Here is a 19,502-nt window from a genome sequence, read left to right as displayed (position 1 = left end):
AATGCAGTCTTGACTCCCTGCTAAACTGCCATCCCAGCCTTCCCTTGGAGGAGTAAAAGAAATATGAAGAACAGATTCCCAGGTGTTGATGCTCCAACTTCAATGCCAGTGAAATATAAAGAGTAAAACTGAAAAGAATAATTTGTGCTGAATCTATTATGTCCTGTAAAACTGGTAAGATACACAGCACCTTTAATAGAAAACCTGCATAGAAGACCTAATTCTTTTATTTCACTTCCCTCCTAGCTACAAAACTCCGCAAGTATTGTGGTGGGAAAGTGCCCATCTTTTCATCCTCACATTGGAACCTATCTATAAATTTGTATCATTACAGCCTTCTTAAGAAAAATGGACTGAAAAAGACTCCAGGAGCCAAGATGACTGGTCTGGTAAGTCATTCACTTGATAAAGGTCTATTCCAGCACTTAACTAAAAACACATCTTTTCTTAGATCAAACATTACTTTCCAGTAAGTGCGAACTGTTCTCCCTTGGATTTTGTTTTTTCTGCCTCTCCTACCACCAAAATATTCCCTACACTTTCCCTAAGGATGAAATTTGTCCTCAGCACAAGCCAAATCAAACACACAATTACTCCAGTTCGGCTGTTGAGTTTGAAGGAGTTTAAATTGCTGAAACTCAGCCCCAGGGAGGAGCTGGTTGATCTCCTTTTGTGGTAATCTGTACTCTTTTGCTTTTCAAGAATTTCTTCAAGTCTCAATTTGTATTCATGGTTTCTTTAAAAATCACTAACTGGTGTTCATTGTTCTGCAAAAAACCACTAATTTAGTGCATATTAAACATACGAGATCACACAAGTGTGCTGTCCTTCATTTGCAAGGCAGGGTCTCAAATACTTTCTTTTTCTTCAGAAAAGATGTTCTTTTTTGGCAGAACAGAACTAACTCCTCTGTTTCAACAGGAAATCCCAAGCATATGAGATTCTGTTCTGTTCTGTTCTTTTCTGAAATGTAAGTAGCAGTTACAGTCTTCTTGCAGTGAAATAACAATAGATCTGCAGTCCATGCAGCTCATACGTGTCAACAGGCTTTCTGGTACAGTGTAGTGCAATGCACTACATTCAATAGAACTGGGACAAATTTGTAGTTAATGCATTTCTTGCAAACTAACAATACAGATTTTCATAGATAACTGCAGAAAAACAGAGAGCTGTGTCTGAACAGAACTTTATTAATCCATTGTTAAAAAAATAATATGAAGTAGTGCCAGACACAGACTTCTAAGCAACAAATACAAGTAAATCACTTGGTTTGCTTTTGGATACCAGAATTACAGAGGCAAAGAGATGAAACTGTTAGACCCATAAATGTCAGTTATCTCACTGTCGAAACAAATCAGCTATTGACTACACAGGAGTTAAGAGAGTCAGGATGCAGCTCACACTTTAACAGAAAGGAAATTACACCTGACAGAAAAATGCGTTGGTTTTACTTATCAGGAGGATAATATAACAGGTATGAATTCAGACTTAATACTAACTGGTTTAGCAGAGAGGAGGCACGTTCATCCCTACAGCAGCGGGCAACTCACAGGCTACTGGTGCTGCTGTTTTGATAGCTGGACATAAATAGACTCTACAAGCAATGGGACTTTGCTGTGATTTTTCACCATTTTTTCTGCTAAAGAGACTTCTGAGGCTATGAGGCTACACGTGTATTCAAGGAAGTATTAGCTGCATCCCTCTGCTCACTCCCAGATTTTCTCCAGCTTTTTCCAAAACGTAATGGAGTTCAGGTCACAGACACGTGAAAGCTGCTGCAAGGCATGGAAGAATGTGACCTTATATTGTCAGCTATTCCACAGGAACAACCTATGTGCTCAATACATATGAGAGAATTTATGGGGTTTTGCTCAGTGAGAAGTGTGTGCACATGGGCAGCTCTTTCTGAATTCACTGTACGGAATTTTTCTGAATCTCATGTCACAGGAATTTGTGGACACAGACTCTTTGCTGTCTATCATCCATTTAAAGGAGCAAAACGTTTACATATTTTTGAGGATCTGGTAATTATTTTTAATAATTTAAGACCTTTGCATAAAGAAAAAGCCCATATATCTTTTGCTCAAAAGGAGAAAAAAATGAATGCTCAATAAGGTCATAGTTGTCATGGTGAAAGAAATACAAAATGATAAAAAAATCTTGCAGAGTACAAAATTAGTAACTAGGATGCCAGGTTTTTAAATGTATTCTCCAGTTATGAGAAAATGAAAAGGGTAAGGGCAGAGGAGCAAACATGGACATAAAGCCACAAGCAATCAATCCAGTGTGGGTTGCTCCTCTAACTAAAATAAAACAACGTTCTCCCAAAGGCTCACATCCTCATGTAGCTACCTCAGCTCTTTTTCTGTTGCTGCCTTACAACATCAAAGGGCAGAAAAATTAAGCTTTTTGTGAGAAATAACAGAGGTAATGGATGTACTGCCAGGCCTCCCTGCTGTGGCAGTTTGGTAAGGATGATACACTACACACCATCTTATTTGCTGTTGTGATGAGTTTCAGACATGTACCATTATTTACTACATGAAGCTGAGAAAATAATGCAGGTTACCAATTCTCCTGAAGAGAGATTGCAATAATAGAAATGAACATGGACAAGAAGAGATGCAGACAGTTTTTACTGGGAGTCTCAAGAAATAAACTAAACCAAGGATAAAAGCCTAATATTGAAAATTACTTATGAATAATCCTCTGCACCATAGAATTCTAATTAGGAAAAATAAAATGAATTTAAAAGAATCAATCTAAACTCCCTAAACTGTGCAAAACACAAGAATCTGCATTTTCAAAACCCCACATTTTAACACTGTAAGTCATTAGCAGAAAGAGAACAGTTAATCTGATCAAACAACCACAGCTCCAGAAGAAGAAATCTAGCAGGTTGAAGAAATTGCACACTAAATCATATACAGCTCCCTTCAGCCACTTGTGTGCCTACCAAACATGGTTCAGTCCTTTTCAGTTTGGCATGGATATTCTCAATTTGAAGGACCTGCAGTGAAGATGACTAACAGAAGCCATCCTATTTCCAACCACAAAGTCTCAGCATACCTACAAACATGTCTTTGCCCATCAAATAGGATATACATGCAAGATTAATTTGTCTTCACAGTGAGTCTTCACAGACAGAAAGAGAAGTTTTACACAGAGAGGGACAGTCTAATGCTCTTCTGTGGTGGTTGAATTTGGTATTTTCAGAACAGTAAAGTAGTAAAGGCTCAACAGTATTTATATTGTCTTCAATTCCTTTGAAAAATTCCTGTCCTGAGCATTAGTTTGATTACTGAAACCTGCTTTGTATTTGTTGCATCCAATACTATGCAAAGTAAAAGCAGGACGGCCCAGAATTAATGCTATTGCTCTCCAACACATCTTGATTTTCATTTCTTTCCTTATCCTACCACAGTGCAGAGTGCAGAAATATAATCTGGTAAAAGGTATCACACTGCACCTTTCTGATACACAGCTACACCTGGTCTCCACACAAATTTAGCTTTCAGTAGGAAGAAAGCTAGCTCTCTTCACTAGTGACATTTTTACTGAGAAGCCAAAATATGTATCATTTGTACACAGCTATGCTTCAACTTCTTGGAAAAAACCCCAAGCTCTTACCTATTAAAGAATAGATTCTATTGAAGCTGTGTTTCAATGCAAAATTTTCCAAGTCTAAGATGGTTGATTCAAGCAGCCTTTACCTTATGTGCCTGGGGATCCAAAAGCTTCAGGCAGCAAGTGGTCTCATACCTGGCAAGCATGCAAGCATGATAGCTTAATCTCAGGCTGCTTTAATCCCAGGAAAGATGAAGTCTGCAAGCTAAGCTTGTACAGCCAGGCACGAGTCATTTATTAAGGATAAGGAGTCCAGGGAAATCAGGTGTGACTCTTAGTAAGGATTAGCTACCTTTTAACCAGTTCTTACCTACAAAGCTACACAGAATTTGTTTTCTTTTATATATTTCCTAACAGCAAGAATACAGTCTTCATTTGAAGGGGCCAAGCACTCACTCAGTTTTTGCCTATTAGCTGCACTGCACAGGATGGTGTAAGCTAGGTATCCAGCACTACCAGCTGTTACCTTGAACTGCTTATTAAGGGCAATTTTTAGTGTATTTCTCACTAAAATGATTTTCCAATACCAAAATCTGGATAGTACATAAAATAAATAATCCTAACTTTAGGCTACATCAACAAAAGATTAAAGGGATGTTAAAGCTTAAAGAGCTTAAATTCTGCTTGTTGCTGCCTGAAGCCTATATGAACCCTTCTTTATGCATTAAAGCCTTCCAGGGGCCTCAAATCCTCTTTGAGAACATAGAGTAGTTTGGTTTAGAAGGGACCTTTAAAGGTCACCTAACCCTCCACAATGAGCAGGAACACCTTTAATTAGATCAGGTCGCTCAGAATCCTGTCCAACATAACCCTGAATGCTTCCAGGGACGGGGCATCTACCACCTCTCTGGGGAATCTGTTCCAGTGTTTTGCCACTCTCACTGTAAACAGTTTCTTCCTTATACCCAATCTAAATCTACCCTGTTTTAGTTTAAAACTATTACCCCATCACAACAGTCCCTGATAAACAGTTTGTCCAGGTTTCCTGTAGACCCCGTTCTGTGCCGGACTTTTGCACAGATCTGCTGGCATTACTGCCTGTTACTACAGGACTCTATTCCAGTGGAGTTTATACTCAGGTTCTGAACAAGTACGACAGCATCTACCACAGCTGTCCACGTTCATGCAAAGTGCTGACAAGAAGGCAGCAAGCAGTGTAGCAACACTTCCAGCTATCTGTGGATCAGGTGCCGTGCTAGAGCAGCAAACAGCACTGCAAGATCTAAATGCAGAAAATAAAAAGAAACTTTGAACTCCTTCTGTATTGACAGTATCAATTTCATCTGCAAGTGTCTTGCATTTGCTCTCAGTCACATACTCTTGTTTTGCACTGAGCAGCAGTTACCAAATGAAGATGCCTCTCTCCCCATGGGACTGCGCTCTGAAGGTACTCACTGTTCAGCCAGTGAACACTATCAGGTGTTTTCAGCATGGCTTTGCCAGCTCCAGCAGTTACTGTAGCAAACTCAGATACTAATTTTAAGTATATTTATTAACAATTTGTAAACAGGAGAAAAAGTGGAAGATAGACACAGCAAGATCTAAGATGACAGAGCGACTGAGTTTGGAAGGCCACTTTGGAGCTCATATGGTTTAACCTCCCCTGCTCAACACAAAGCCACCCACAGCCAGCTGCCCAGGACCACATCCAGACAGTTTTAGAATATATCCAATGATGGAGACTTATCAAACTCTTTGGGCAATCCATGCCAGTGCTCAATCACCTTAACAGTAAGAAAGTACTTCCTCTGTTCAGAGGGAACCTCCTGTGTTTCAGTATGTGCCCACTACCCCGGTGCTGTCACTGGGCTTCGCTGAAAAGAGCCTGGCTCCCCCATCTTTGCGCTCAGTGTTTATACACATTGATGAAATTCCCCCCAGCCTTCTCTTCTCCAGGATGAAAAATCCCAGCTCTCTCAGCCTTTCCTCACAGGAGATATGGTCGAGTCCATCATCTTCGTGTCACTTTGCTGGACTCTCTCCTCTAGCCCCATTTCTTTCTTGTGCTTGGAGAGCCCAGAACTGGACACAGCGCTACAGGTGTAATGAAAATTACAAAGTAAAACTTTACATTTAAAACATAAGTAATAAAAAAATAAAAAGGGAAAAAAAGGCAGAGGAAGCATAAAACTGAGAAATCTAATAAAGAAAACATCTAAAAAACCAAAAGCAGAGAGAAGCAATACATTACCAACACACCTCAAAAAACCAGCACAACAGCACAATCCAGGTGTAGAGAAGTGTTAAGTCAGCACTGTATTCTAAGCTATTTGTGCATGAATGTCCTTTATTGCATTAGTCTTTGCTTCTCTACAAGCGAATGGCAAAATGATACAGACCCGACAAGGCATCATTATGCTTAATTCCTCATGTGATGACAATTGCTCACATTTTCCCATGGAAGCAGCTTTTGACTAGTAGCAAAGTGAACCAGCCACCTTAAAGTGAAGGATATTACGCTTCTCCTAAAACTGCTACTGTCTCTGGCTTGCTTCCACAGCAGTGCTCACAGAAAACAGAACCAATCAACAAGAAAATAACAATGCAAAAAAGCTTCAAATAAAATGCAGAAAAGATATTTTATGGCTGTCTTAATTTCCTTTTAAATCATACTTGTACAGAACAAGGAACAGAAACAATTTAACACTTTTAATGCTGGGGGTAAAAGTAAACTGGGCTTACATTGGTACTACTTCATTTAAGTACAGATGGGCTCTGCTGGACTTGGGGCACAGGATCACCGAGGGTATTAACATCTATTCCTTGCTCATCACAGACTTACCAAGGCAACTTTGGGCAAGATACCATTTCTCCTACATCTCTGAAATGGATAGGGCTTTTCTGCCTCATAGGCAAGACTGAATTTAATCTCTATAAACTGTCTGAACAGTCAAGAGTTTTATATTAAATATTAAAATTAATATAAAGATTTTTAAAAAGGTAAAATGTAAAAGAAAAAAAAACAACCTTCCACTAACAAATTCTGAGCTATTAACTAAACCACATATAAAATCCCTCCAGAAAAACGTATTAATCCATTTAATTACTTCCTTAACTTGTGAAGTTTACTTATTATTTCCTGCCCTCCAGAGTATACAGGCAATTTTATACCTCTTTTCAGAACAGTAAACAACTCAAAAAGTTTCCATGATTGAACAAGCAGCGGTCAAACATGAGAGAAGAGCTTGTTTGTGCCTGGGAGCATGGGAGGCAGAAAGAAAAGAAACAATTAAGACACACCAGGTTAGTGAGGAAGGCACTTATTAAAGAAAAAAAAGAGCACTTGCAATAATTTATTTCCTCTTCCTTTAGTTCTCACAGGCAGGCAAGGGACAAGAGAGATTTTCTTGGAAGATGGAATGAGGTCAAGGAGTTAACTCATACGTTCCACTCATCAAGACCTTTCCAAAAATAATGAAAAGTATGACAGATTTTTTCCTGGAGAAAAAAGGATTTAAAAGAATCATCCAGATGGTTATAAATGATACGAAACAGAAAATCTGGAATGTGACCAACCTGCAATAGTGTGATGTAAGCCCTTAAATGCAGGAATACAAACCTGAAACAATCCACAGTGCGTAAATAGAGCATGTTGAGAAAAAGAGCTCACATCCAAAAGCAAGAAAGACAAGTAAGGAGGTAAGAAAAACAAGCAGGAATGACATAAAGCCCAAGCTTCAGCTTAAAATGTCTGGTAAATTCAAAGCACAGCAGTGGTAAAACAAGATTAAGAAAAACAGTTTAAAGGAGTATCAGGAAACACTGTAGGTTTGGAGGGCAGGGCATTAGTTCTTCCACGCTTGTATTCACACACAGGTACCTGCATAATTAGCAGTTCTGATGACACTGACGTACTGGAATACTGAAGAAATCCACTGCACAGTCAATTACTTCATTACTGAAGTGTGCCAGACAAATGCAAAAATGTAATATGAAAGCAACTGCAAATGCATGCTGACTTAGGAAAACAGAGCTCCCTCAGCTTTCCAAAGGAGGCAGAAGCAGGTGTCACAGAGGTAGATTGCTGACATCAATGGAGATCCTGGTCAGACTTAAATTTTACTGAGAATTTCAATGCTGTTATAACTCATTTCTACATCATAGATTTTTTTATAGAGAGAAAAAGGCTGTTAGCACAAGGATAAGAAGCAACTAATTCACATTATATTTAGATAACAATTTTTCTGTTGAGAGAATTGAATGGTTTTTTCTATAGTTTCACCATGCCTACTGTAAAGAGTCCAGGAGACAACGAGTATAAAATGCAATAGTTACTGTGACCAGCCTTCAACATTGGGAAGGGTTAACCAACATCCCAATATAAGTACACAAAAAATAAATAATTTACAGTTACTTTGTGGACAAGCCCTTATTCATATTTCATAGACAACACAAAACCAACATACATATACAGTACAGAAGACTCAAACTCAAAATTTTGTAGTAAGAACACTTGCAGGTTTGTAAGGTTTTCTAACTTGCATGCACTATGAAGTTCATTAAAAAGACCCCACAACCCCACAAACAGCAATTCACTGAAATGAGGGTTTTCTTAATAAAGGCATGAAACTGCACAGACCATGATGTGTGGCAAATCATGAACTACTCTCACTTGTGTGTGCACTTTCTTTAACACACATATTGTTGATTGGCAAGTACTAGAACACCTATGAATACCTATGAAAATAAAGAGCTCTTAAATTTATGCTATTAACAGTAAACCTACAATATTAATTTGTATATAAAAATAATTTTTAAAGTACACTTGTAAAACAAAACATACACTTCTACAGTTAAGAAAATTATTTAAAAAATAAATCAAGATTTCCCCTAATGATAGCTTCATTAACTCAGTCCTGCATACAATAGAGACTAAATTAAAAGGTGAATTATTGTGGTTACTATTCTCTCTGAAGAGAGACAATAGAGACAAAACTGGATTATATAAACAGTTCAGAAACATCCATACTACATTTGAATTCTAGTCAAAAACTTTGTGAGTGACTTCTCATGTATTTAAATAAAACAGATGTCAAAGGAATTATATTTACTATGACTTACTGCATGTATTGTAGCTTTCACATAATTTGGTTTCCTGAAGCTCAATAAAGTGTAGCAACAGGCAGAGTTTACAGATGGCAGAACTGAGACTGTAAAATTATCTTAACCTTGCTGGAAAGAACAACTTCATTTAGTGAAAAGAATGCAAGGGAATGTAAGAGTTGATAGATATTATGGGGAAAGAAGTGTATCAATCCCCTTGACTTGGTCAAGTGCACTCTTGCACCAAATTTGAAATTGTAATGCTTTATCTCACCTTACCATAAAACTTTGGCTGCAACATGAAAATGGACAGCCATGGCAGACTATCTGTCTCTTTGAAGGTGTATCTGTTCAACAAATTCTCACCTCTCTACCTCATCCAGGAAACAATTGATCATGCAGCAGCTGGGAATTAAAAAACCAAAAGTGTCCCATGCAATAAATTCTCCTGACCTGGCAACAGTGGGTTTGTATGTGTTGAGAGGCTTTGCTGACACCCCAGAGAAGCATCAGCGCTGGGAACAGTGCAGTTATGTTAGCACAACTCTTCTCTTGTTCATCCCATTATGCTAAGACGGCTGTTATTCCGTGTTCTGGTCCATAACATATTTAATATGGCAGATGTGAGCTACCAACTCAATAAGAAAAATTTAAGGCACATTTTGTGTCTGTGCTTTGATTACAAACTCCTTTGAACAGCAACTCTTCCTAAGTGTTTGAAAAACATTTTGCACATCTTGAATACTTTCATCAACTAGTATTTTTGACAGAAGGCCATCCTGTGAGATATTTAAATTCTTTGTATGTTATTTCTGACTATATATTTCCATTATCCAATTAATTTTTGTCTAAGTTGGAAGAACACACACCAAGATGAATCTAAGGGACACAACAACAAGAAAACCATGACCACATAAGAACAATGATTTGTAAGGTGATTAGTATTTTTAAAGTGCTGTAGTTAAATATATAAAATGAAAGAGCTGGCAAGCGATTCAAAAGCAAGTTGAATATGAAAGAAAGAGAGATAAATGGACTTAGTCTTCCTAAATTCATGATGAAAAAGACACTGGTAGCACATTGTCTCCTCCTGTCATTGAAGAAAGAAAATGGTAATCTGTACCCTGATCCTCTTAACTTCATCAGAAGACCACACAGACTGACACAATACATATTCCAATCACATTAGCTGATGCTGTTATTATTTACTCCGATATTGAAATAGAAAAATTTTGATTTGATAATAGGAATTTAAGAACTTCCATGTCTCTTTATACCACTATAATAGAGAGGGCCACAGGCCACTAAAAATTCTGTATTTCACCACAGAATAGGCAAGTAACAGTTTCTTACACCACTACTTCAATCTCACTCTGTTCAGGCCCAAAAGCCCATTTTCCCCTTGGAAAAGCACGAGTGTTGACTGCACAAACTCAATCTCAGTTTTGTTACTTGCAAGCAATAGTCAAAAAGAGTAACACTAGGATTTCCATAAAAATTTCAATTATTACAATAAATACCAAGTTCTGTGATGATCTAAACAATAACTTAAAAAAACCCCAACATTTTTATTTAAAATGTAAAAGAGTGACAACATACTGTATTCTAAACCTTCCACCTTTAAAATCACAATTTGGTCAACCCGTTGGTGATTAATACAGTATTACATTTAAATTACCCCACCTAGACAATCACAAAGAACCACTAATCTCAGATCAGCCACATGGCCAATATTATTAAAATGCCCAAACTATTCTTCTGTGTCCCACTTGAGTGCAGCTTCTCAGCGGTTTGCCAGGAGCTGCTGTCCTTCATTGCTGATAAAACCATCTGACAATGGCCTACAACACCGTTTATGATGAATTCAAGTGCTCTGAAGAAAGGGCTCACAACAGTGTGCATTTATAGCAGTCTGCAAGCAGACAATATGCCTTCAGCTCCTTTGGTTTTAATAACGTTCCCTTTGGAAAGTGAATCAGTTGAAGACTGTTCCAATAAAATAGTAAGTCAAAGTCTAGACAAGGCATGAACCACTGTCTATACGGTTTGTGACAACGTCCTTGATTTTCTTTCTTCCACACTTTTTTTCCAAAGACCAAGCAGTGAAGGCAGTTTGAATTTGTCCATATTCTTACTGTAAACATTAAGAAATATACCAAGGACAACCAGTAAGCCTGACCACACATACCTAGAGGAGAGGCAGAGGAGGGGAAAAAAAGTTACCATTAGCACTTTATCGGTAGCAATTAAACACCAATATTTGTGGATTAAATAAACCTTACTTTAAGAAGAGAAAAGTTGAAGAAAAACCCCCCACAAATTAGTGGGCTCTGAGATAAAGATTCAGGGACATTCTATTATTACTGTCTTTCCACCATTCTTTTTTCCTGTCCTGGCTGGAGAGCTTATTAAAGTGCATTTATAAGTTAAATAGTAACTAAAGAGTATTTGTTCTTTCTCACATGAGCAAAATAATCCTGAGGGCCTTTAGTATGTTCTTCCTTCCTTTGGTTATGAGAGCTATGCTCTCTGTTACTGGTCCAAAACATTTTCTCACTCAGTGCCTTATATCCATACTTCCCAATGTAGGCACATTTTTGTTTCAGCTCTCCATTCTTTCAAGGCTCAATATTTTTGGCTGGGGTAAATTCCATTTGGGATTTGGGTGCAAGCTTTGTTCTTAAATCAATTTGTATATTGAAATAAAACAGAATATTATGTTGTTTCAAACCTGAAGCAATTAAGATCAAAGTAGCAACTTAGCTGCATTTTTCAATGTAAGATCTTCCTTAAAATTAAAAAAAAAAAAAAAAAAAAAAGAGATAAACCCAAGCTCAAACATAATAGAAGCTTTCAGTTATTTAAAAGGGCTAGCTAAGAATTCAAATCTGAGCTTATAAAAGCAGGAACAATACCATAATGGAGAAAACCCCTTCTTTTAGCCAAATCTTCCACCACAGACAAAGTACCCAAACAATTTATTATGTATCATAAGCACTAGATATTATGTAAGGCTTTTCTTAAATTTTCTTTGCTGTCATTCAGACCTTTAGAAAAATGTAAACTCTTTTCTCTAGCATGATTGGTATCAACAAGCCAGTCAATATTTACAGTAGATTGCCAACATTTGTAGAAGATATGAAATGACAAGCATTAAACCCTGAAAATGATTAATTAGTGTCATTCTATTTCCATGATGAAGAACATGGTTTTTTATAAAATACTTTGTAAAACACTATAAATACTTACTGTAATGTGAATGGCTTTGCAAAGAACAAAAAGGAAAGCACAATGGTCATTGCTTTTCTTCCTGTTGTTACTGCAGACAAAAACAAATATTAACCTCTTTAAGAATTCAGTTACAATAAAAGAACATAACAAAGGCTTAGCAGGTGACCTCATAAAATAACTAAGTGTCTCACTGAAATGATGATCACAGCCTTGGTGCAAACACAGACTGCAGATGCACCAGTGCAGTGCAAAACAGCACTGGAACCATGTGCTGTTTGAGAATGAGTACACTGTGCCAGTGGTAACATCTCCAGTCACACTCTCTGCAGCAAGGAAATTTCCAGAACAAGACTTGCTATTTAAAAACTTCATGCTAATCAATCCACAGCCTCTGAGAGCAACAAACAACCCTTGCAAGTAACTCATGATATAAACTCATCTGTTAAAGCTTTGACCAAAGGTCAAATATCTTGCCATTTCCACCTCATGTTATTACAATTCTATGGTGTTTTGGGCTCTGTTTTTGAGTGGAATGGGATTATCCTCGCATCATTCTTTTGAAGTTACTAAAAATTTCTCTAATAGTGCAGAGAGTTACAATTTTGGTTAGAAGCCTAAGAGACCAAGGATGACTGACTTCAATGATTGCATTAGGGAGATTTCCTCAAAACCACTAAGAGATCTTCTTCTACACGTGATCTGTTCACTAGAAAGAATCAAGGTAGTAAGAAGAGTGGAGAACACAATCCTGTTTCCAAACTGGAAATAAACTCTTTGATTGCTCTGAAATACTGAAAAACTACAGCTCCAACAATTATCTGAACATTTCCAATGCTATCTGCAATGAACAAGCATAAAGCATTACTAGCAAACTGTGTACCAGGAAACCCAGGAAGTTTATCACTGAAACAAAATCAACACATGAGTGAAAGTAGTAGAAAATGTTTAAAAACAAAGTAAGAATGCAGCCAGGCACACAGGTTTAGCTATGCAGGCTGAGGGCCTGAGAAGGTGTTATTCTGTATGATGGCACAGGGTTCACCTGAGAAAGACCCCAGTACAGGGTGCAGTAGATCTGTACCTAAAGAATACATTTTTTATTAACAGAAAATATTTTGCTTACCATGAAGTACCTTTTACTATACCATACTGGAAAGTCTTACTGCAAATTAGTCTTACTGCAACAACTGGCAAAAGGAACCAATGACTACTGATGTATTTTCATGTTGCTATGGCTAGAAAAGCAAGTTTCATTCTTCCCAACTCTACCCCACAAACTAATATTCATTTAAGTGTGTTTTGTAGTAGAAGAAACAGCCCTCGCTACTGCTTCATCTGCCCCAACCTCAACTTTTCAGTAATAATTTTCTTTTTACATTTTAAGAAATTTATGTGCATCAAATAAAATGATTTTCTATTACATGAAAAATTAAAGGAGAACGAAAAAGAAAATTGAGTTTTAATTAGAAAACAGTTTACAGATGAATAATTTAAAAAATGGTTAAATTACTTCAGTTTTTCTAATTACAATTATTTCTGTTCTTTCAAATCAGTTATTAATTAAAATATTTATGTAACCATTTCCTTCTAAATTAAGTGTCTTTTCTTCTTTTTCCCAATTAAGTCTGATAATTTCTCATTCTGCTAATAGAAATACAATTTTCATTAAACTCTTTCACCCCACTCCCCTCAAGAAGGGGGAGGGGGGATGGGGGACGTGGGAGGGACAGTAATGAATGTGGTGTTCTTCCAAGGCACAATAAACATTTTCATATTGCTACAGGCAAGACAGAAAAGGCTCAAGTGTTAGAATTGTCAAGGTCAGGCACAGGAAAACCTGGGAAAGGTTTACTATTCTACAGCATTTTAAAACTTTTTTAGTATAGTGAGGCTTTTTCTTTAGAGAAGTATTTTAATACATGAACCAACCCTCTCTTCTGGGTCAGTTTCCAGTCAGGAGAGCTACTGAACTTGGTTAAAAGCAAATACGAGACAGATATGCTGCAGAGGAAATAACTGATAGGAAATCAGAGCATGCAATCCTCAGGTCAGAAAACAATGATGTATTTTCCTCTCCACTACAGTGAATGAAGTAGAGCATTACCTGACAGAAACCAGGGCGTCTTTTAGGGGAAGAAGAAAGGAAAATAGCTACATGACATCTTGTTATACCTTCCCCCCCACCAGGCCCTTGTGACTAATGTTTGTAGTTGCGTGTGCTTAGAAACAATGTCATTGCTTACTATGCCTTCCTAGAACATCCTTACCTTTACATTTTAAAGGATACGTGTCTTTTCCTTTCTGTATTTCCCTATGAAGACAGGCTGAGACACTAGGGATTGTTCAGCCTGGAGAAGAGAAGGCTCTGGGGAGACCTATAGCACCAGTACCTAAAGGGGTCCTGCATGAGAGCTATAGAGGGACTCTTTACAAGGGCCTGTAGTGACAGGACAAGAGGGATGGCTTTAAACTGAAAGAGGGTTGCTTTAGATTAGATATTAGGAAGAAACTCTTTACTGTCAGAGTGGCGAGACACAGACTGCCCAGAGAAGCTGTGTCTGCCCTGTCCCTGGAAGTGCTCAAGGCCAGGCTGGATGGGGCTTTTGAGCAAACAGGTCTAGTGCAAAATGTCCCTGTCCATAGCAGGGGAGTTGGAACTAGACGGCCTTTGAAGTTCCTTCCAACCTAAATGATTCTGTGATTCTATTTCAACTCCTCAATTTAGAACAGTGTTTGCTTCTGCACTAAAACATAGCACAGACTACATGTACAAGTCTACTTAACAGGCTCTTCACGGCTGAAACTGTGGCACAAGAAGAATCAGGAAGCTTTCAAATACATTCTACCAGTGAAGATCCATGCTATGGAAATCAGTCAGCACAAAGAACAGAAAAAAAGCCAGAGTAAGAATAATTCTCAAAAGCTCTGTCCTAAATAATAGAGTAGGATTACTTTGTTTTTATACAAAGGCTGTAAAAATATAATTTGCTCATACCTGTTACAGCGAGAAGGGCACCAAAGATTTTAATCAAAGCTAGAACAAAGGATATGCCAAAATACCCAGTCAGGGAGAAAAGGAATGCATAACCATAAGTCTGAACTGGATGCTGCAACAATAAAAAAGCCGGTTAGGAAAATATAAAACAAACCCTGAGGTATTGCAAAATGACATAAAACTACAGACTTTAATCAACTGCTTGAGCAATAATAAGCTGTTCAACAATGCATTCATGCAAAAATCCTTATTTAATTTTAGTTAAATAATGGAAAAATAATAATGAAATTATAAGCTCATAAATCTGGTCCTGTGATTTTGCTGCTTTTTAAAACATTACCCTATCTTATACATCAAAGACTGGAAAAACTTGCTTACTGTATGAATTATACAAGTTAACCCATTTACATGATGAAAATAGAACTTTAGAGAGAGAATTGGTGAGATTTTCTAAATCATACAGAGCAAGGTTTTCCAATGAGGTTCTTCATAGAAAAAGGGAAATCTTTACACCTACCTTTGAGCAAAATGTTACAGCAGGGCTTAATCCACTAGTGCATGTTAATCCAAATAATATATACACAAACCCTATTGAATAGGAATACAAAACCTAGAATAGTGTAAGAGAAAATAATTACTAGGTGATACTATACAAAAGGACAAAATTAAATGCTTTCAGATGCTTGGCCATATTAATATGCTCAGCTTCTCAGAACTGAATTTGCAGCGTTTGATGATATTTTTACCAGGATTTATAGTTGATGTACAGTGAAAAGTCAACAATAAATGTTAGACACATTCTTCCTATCCACAACAACATAAAAGAAGTTTGGAAAGCTAGTCAGTTAATAATATCCTGAGGTCAGTTGTCAACTGTGGTAAATCCTTCAAGTTCAGGATTTCACAGCCTAAATAAAACTTCCCACAACTATGCAATTTAATAGTCTGAAGAACATGTTACACATTTCATTTTCTGCTACTTATCCAGCTCAGTAAAGATCCGTATTACATCAAATGTGCAAAGGACAGCACAGAATCACCATGGGCTGCCAGAAGTGTCACGTAAGTTTCATCTGCGTCACTTCAGTTCACACGCATGGCACACATGCACCATGGTTACAGCATGCAGGATTTTCAAAAATCACCAGCTCAGTGGTCAGAACACTCAGGACAGGAGACAGGTAAGCTATTTTGTCTGGACCCTTATTCAATTCATAGCTTCACTGAGCAACAAAACAACCTTTATCTATTCTTTCCATGTTGAGTCAACAGAGCAGAAGCTGGAACTGCCCATTCGCCCATCCGTCTGTCCGTCCGTCCATCCATCCTGCCATGCAGCAGGAGGCATTCGGCTGTTTGGGCAACATTTAGTAGCCTTTTCTTGTGAAACAGGGAGTGAGACAACAGAACTAGTCTACACAATACTGGCTAGAACACGCTGATGTACTGTGCTTTCAAAACTCAGTGTCTTGTTATAGTATCTCAGTTGTTGGGGAAAATCTATTAACAACTGATAGCAATTCCATGAGACAACAGACCACTTATCACTGCTCTATAATAAGGAAGGATGAATGCATGTTTAAAGAGCAGACCTGCTCTCAAACACTTAAAAACCAATGACCTGATCCTCAGAGCTTTTACTTGACACTGTTCAAACACACAGAAGTCAGTCTCTAGTCCTTCACTTGCCTCTGCATCCAGCTTGTCTCCCTAAGTACCCAAAGACCTCACTTTTCACGACCAGGAATAAGCACCACATTGCTATTTCCTTGTTTGGCAGTGTAATAAAAGTCACTTCCATAGAATGATACATAAGGCAAAATCAGGTATAACCTTCCAGAAGAGAGGTTACTATGTCAGCCACGAGACATCTTTTCACTTTTCATCACTGCTTAAATCCAGCTCAATTTCCAAATTTGACAGAGTAAGAGAGATCCTGTGGATGACAGGTTCCTTTATTATTCAATTTTATTTCCAGATCACTGTCCATTAAACATGATCTCCAATTCAGATCCAATTTTTACCCACAGTCTCAAGTATAGAAAATTATTTCCAAAATTCTGCTTGTACTTCTGCACCAAATTCTCTTAACAAAATCCTGAAATGTAATGTCTAAACCACAAACAAAACCTTTATACCCTAAACCACTGCACTTGTAGCTCAAACTTCTTGATCTTGAGCCATCCTAAATCACTTCTAGCCTTAAACGAAGACTCCTTCTAACTTCTTCTCCATTTATGAAGCCATTCTCCTGAGAAACTAGATTTTTCTAGTTAAATGTCAAATACATGCCAAATATAAAAAATAAATTTCAGTTAACTTTTTACCTGTGTCTTATTTACATTATGCCTTTTATAGTAAAAGATTTACTTGTATTTACTCAACTTCAGAGAAAAATAGGCCAAATTTAAACAAGTTGTGTCTAAAAAGAAAAATAACCTCAGACCATATGAACAGATAATCCACATTCCAAGTAAGTATATAAAAAATAGTCAACAAGACTTCTTCAAAACTATGTATTTCACTGAATCAGGAACAAAAATATTCACCCACTGTGAAAGTCAGTTTTATTGATTTCAAAAGATTTAAAAAAACCTGCCTCCCAAGTGCTAGCACACTCTAGAATATAAAGTATAGCAAGTAAGAAAAGCAACATGTTCCATGTAACACATGTTCAACTCTGTCAGAAGAACAGTGTGTATTTTTCAGAGATTAAGTGCGTGATCATACAAAAACCACTACATTGATCTCAGGCCTGCAGGTAGACAAAGAAATTGTTGCTAGAAATGAGTGTTTCTGTAGCTGCAATATACATTTGGAGCTGCACACAGAAAGCAGCACCCTTGCAAGATTAAAAACTGAAACAGAAAAATCAGCAGAAGTCCTCAAACAGAAAACCCCAAGAACAGTACACTAAGAGCTTTTCCTTTCATAAGCAAGAGAAAAGCACATTAAGTTCCATGTTTTGTCAATGTAGGCCTTAGCTATGATAACACATGCTCTTTTAAAATTGCAAATGTGGTATTTACCATTTCTGAATTAGAACCATTGTGCAACTTCATAGCTTTTTCTTGTACATTTCCTATAACGGCATCTGCGCAGAGGGCAAGGGATATTAGGACCACCCCTATTAAAACAAACAAAAAACCCCCTCTTCAGAATATTCACCAACAAAGTAGTGGCAAAACCCCCAGGAACAGAAAAATAATAACACCCCCCCACAACATATTCTAAATGTCAGCAAAAACATTTCAAGACACCAGTACAAAGCAGTGCCTACCTCCACTCTCCCTCCACCAATTAACCCCTGAGCACTGTGTGTCTCTAAGCTCGATGGGAACATCTGGACATTGCTGTAAAGAAGGCAGCTGTAGTTTTTGTAGTAACAATAGTGACAGAATATCAGTTGCAGTTACTTAATGAGATAAATAACCAGAGAACATACTCTTTTTGAGCAGTTAATCCCACATTATTTTTTTCCTGACAAAGGCAAACATAAATGTTTGATGTAACAGTAAAACAAATGCAAGAGGACTCACAGAAGAAATCCTTCATTACTGAAACATTAATTAAAAAAACTACTGTTCAGGTACATGCCCCATGGTTTTAGGTTATCATATATGCTCACAACAAAGTCACTACACAGTCAATAACATAATCAGTTTTCCAATAACAAAAAACTAGTAACTCTAGTTACGTCAGTCACAATTCATTTCCCAACCTCTAAACTTTCATGACTGTTGTATTTAATGATCAACACAGGTTGAAATACACTTTTCCTAAGTATACAACATTACAGAAGACACTAATCATCAAAATGCAAATCAAAATCTGCTCTAGTCTTGGCTCCTTAAAAGATCGTGTCAGCAGGAAACTGGAAACAAGCAGTGTTTTATTTCCTTAATCCTATGTTCTTACAATCAGAGGTGGGAGATTTAACATTTTTAAGGCCCATGAAGTTTAAGGGGGTATTTTCTTGGCAAGCTTCTGAATGTATACCAACTTCTAAACCAGTGGTTTTTAGCTTGGGAACCATTTCCTTTCCATGGCTAGACTTTCCAGGTCTCTTCATCATTCAAAGTTATCAGGCATTGGAAAAGGTACAACTCAATGGAAAAGACATGATAACATGAATAACATTGGTAATGCTAAAAATATAGATATCTCATCTTCATGGATTCAGCTCTGGTCCAAGGATATAATAACAGCTCCAGCCCAGCAATTTCACTCTGTAAAGTGATGGATGCATGTCTCCATGGGCATTCCCCACCATGATTGTTCCAGCCTTGCTTAATGGCACACCACTGGACAAATGCATGGTTCAGCACTGGACTGAGATGAAAAGGTTACCTGGAATCTGAAGCACCAGTGCACATGGAGAGGAGAAATGTGAGGACAAGACAAATGTTAATCTTACTCCCATTACACAGTTTGGAGTGTGAGAAGAATTGTTCCACTCATTCTGGCAGTACTGAGCAGAAGCAGCAGCAGCAAAGCCATGAATGAGACCAACAATGTCGTGTTGTATATAAAGCATGAGCAAAAACAATCGGGAAAATTGGTCCCAAATTAGTTCTGAAAGAAATCTGCATGGAAACAGTTCTAC

The 19,502-nt window shown here is 37.5% G+C and overlaps 1 protein-coding gene across 2 annotated transcripts in view; it reads right to left on the bottom strand.

The window, feature by feature from the left end:
• The window catches only part of SLC35B3 (solute carrier family 35 member B3), a 42,613-nt gene that overhangs the window by 13,017 nt on the left and 10,094 nt on the right, over positions 1-19,502 (bottom strand). The window contains exons 6-10 of one of the 2 annotated variants that reach the window (XM_082281517.1): positions 17,926-18,023; positions 15,414-15,506; positions 14,897-15,008; positions 11,920-11,989; positions 4,675-10,858 (exon numbers count right to left, since the gene is read on the bottom strand). In XM_082281517.1, the coding sequence (XP_082137643.1) occupies positions 10,708-10,858; positions 11,920-11,989; positions 14,897-15,008; positions 15,414-15,506; positions 17,926-18,023 (524 nt within the window). In that variant the 3' untranslated portion in view covers positions 4,675-10,707. Of the gene's footprint in view, positions 1-4,674; positions 10,859-11,919; positions 11,990-14,896; positions 15,009-15,413; positions 15,507-17,925; positions 18,024-19,502 lie in introns of those variants that run through there. The other variant, XM_082281518.1, reaches the window with a different exon arrangement.

This window comes from Coloeus monedula (genome assembly GCF_965178545.1).
Source record: "Coloeus monedula genome assembly, chromosome: 1".
Taxonomy (NCBI): domain Eukaryota; kingdom Metazoa; phylum Chordata; class Aves; order Passeriformes; family Corvidae; genus Coloeus; species Coloeus monedula.
The sequence above is the reverse complement of the archived record's forward strand: the minus strand, read 5'-3'. Positions and strand labels throughout refer to the sequence as shown.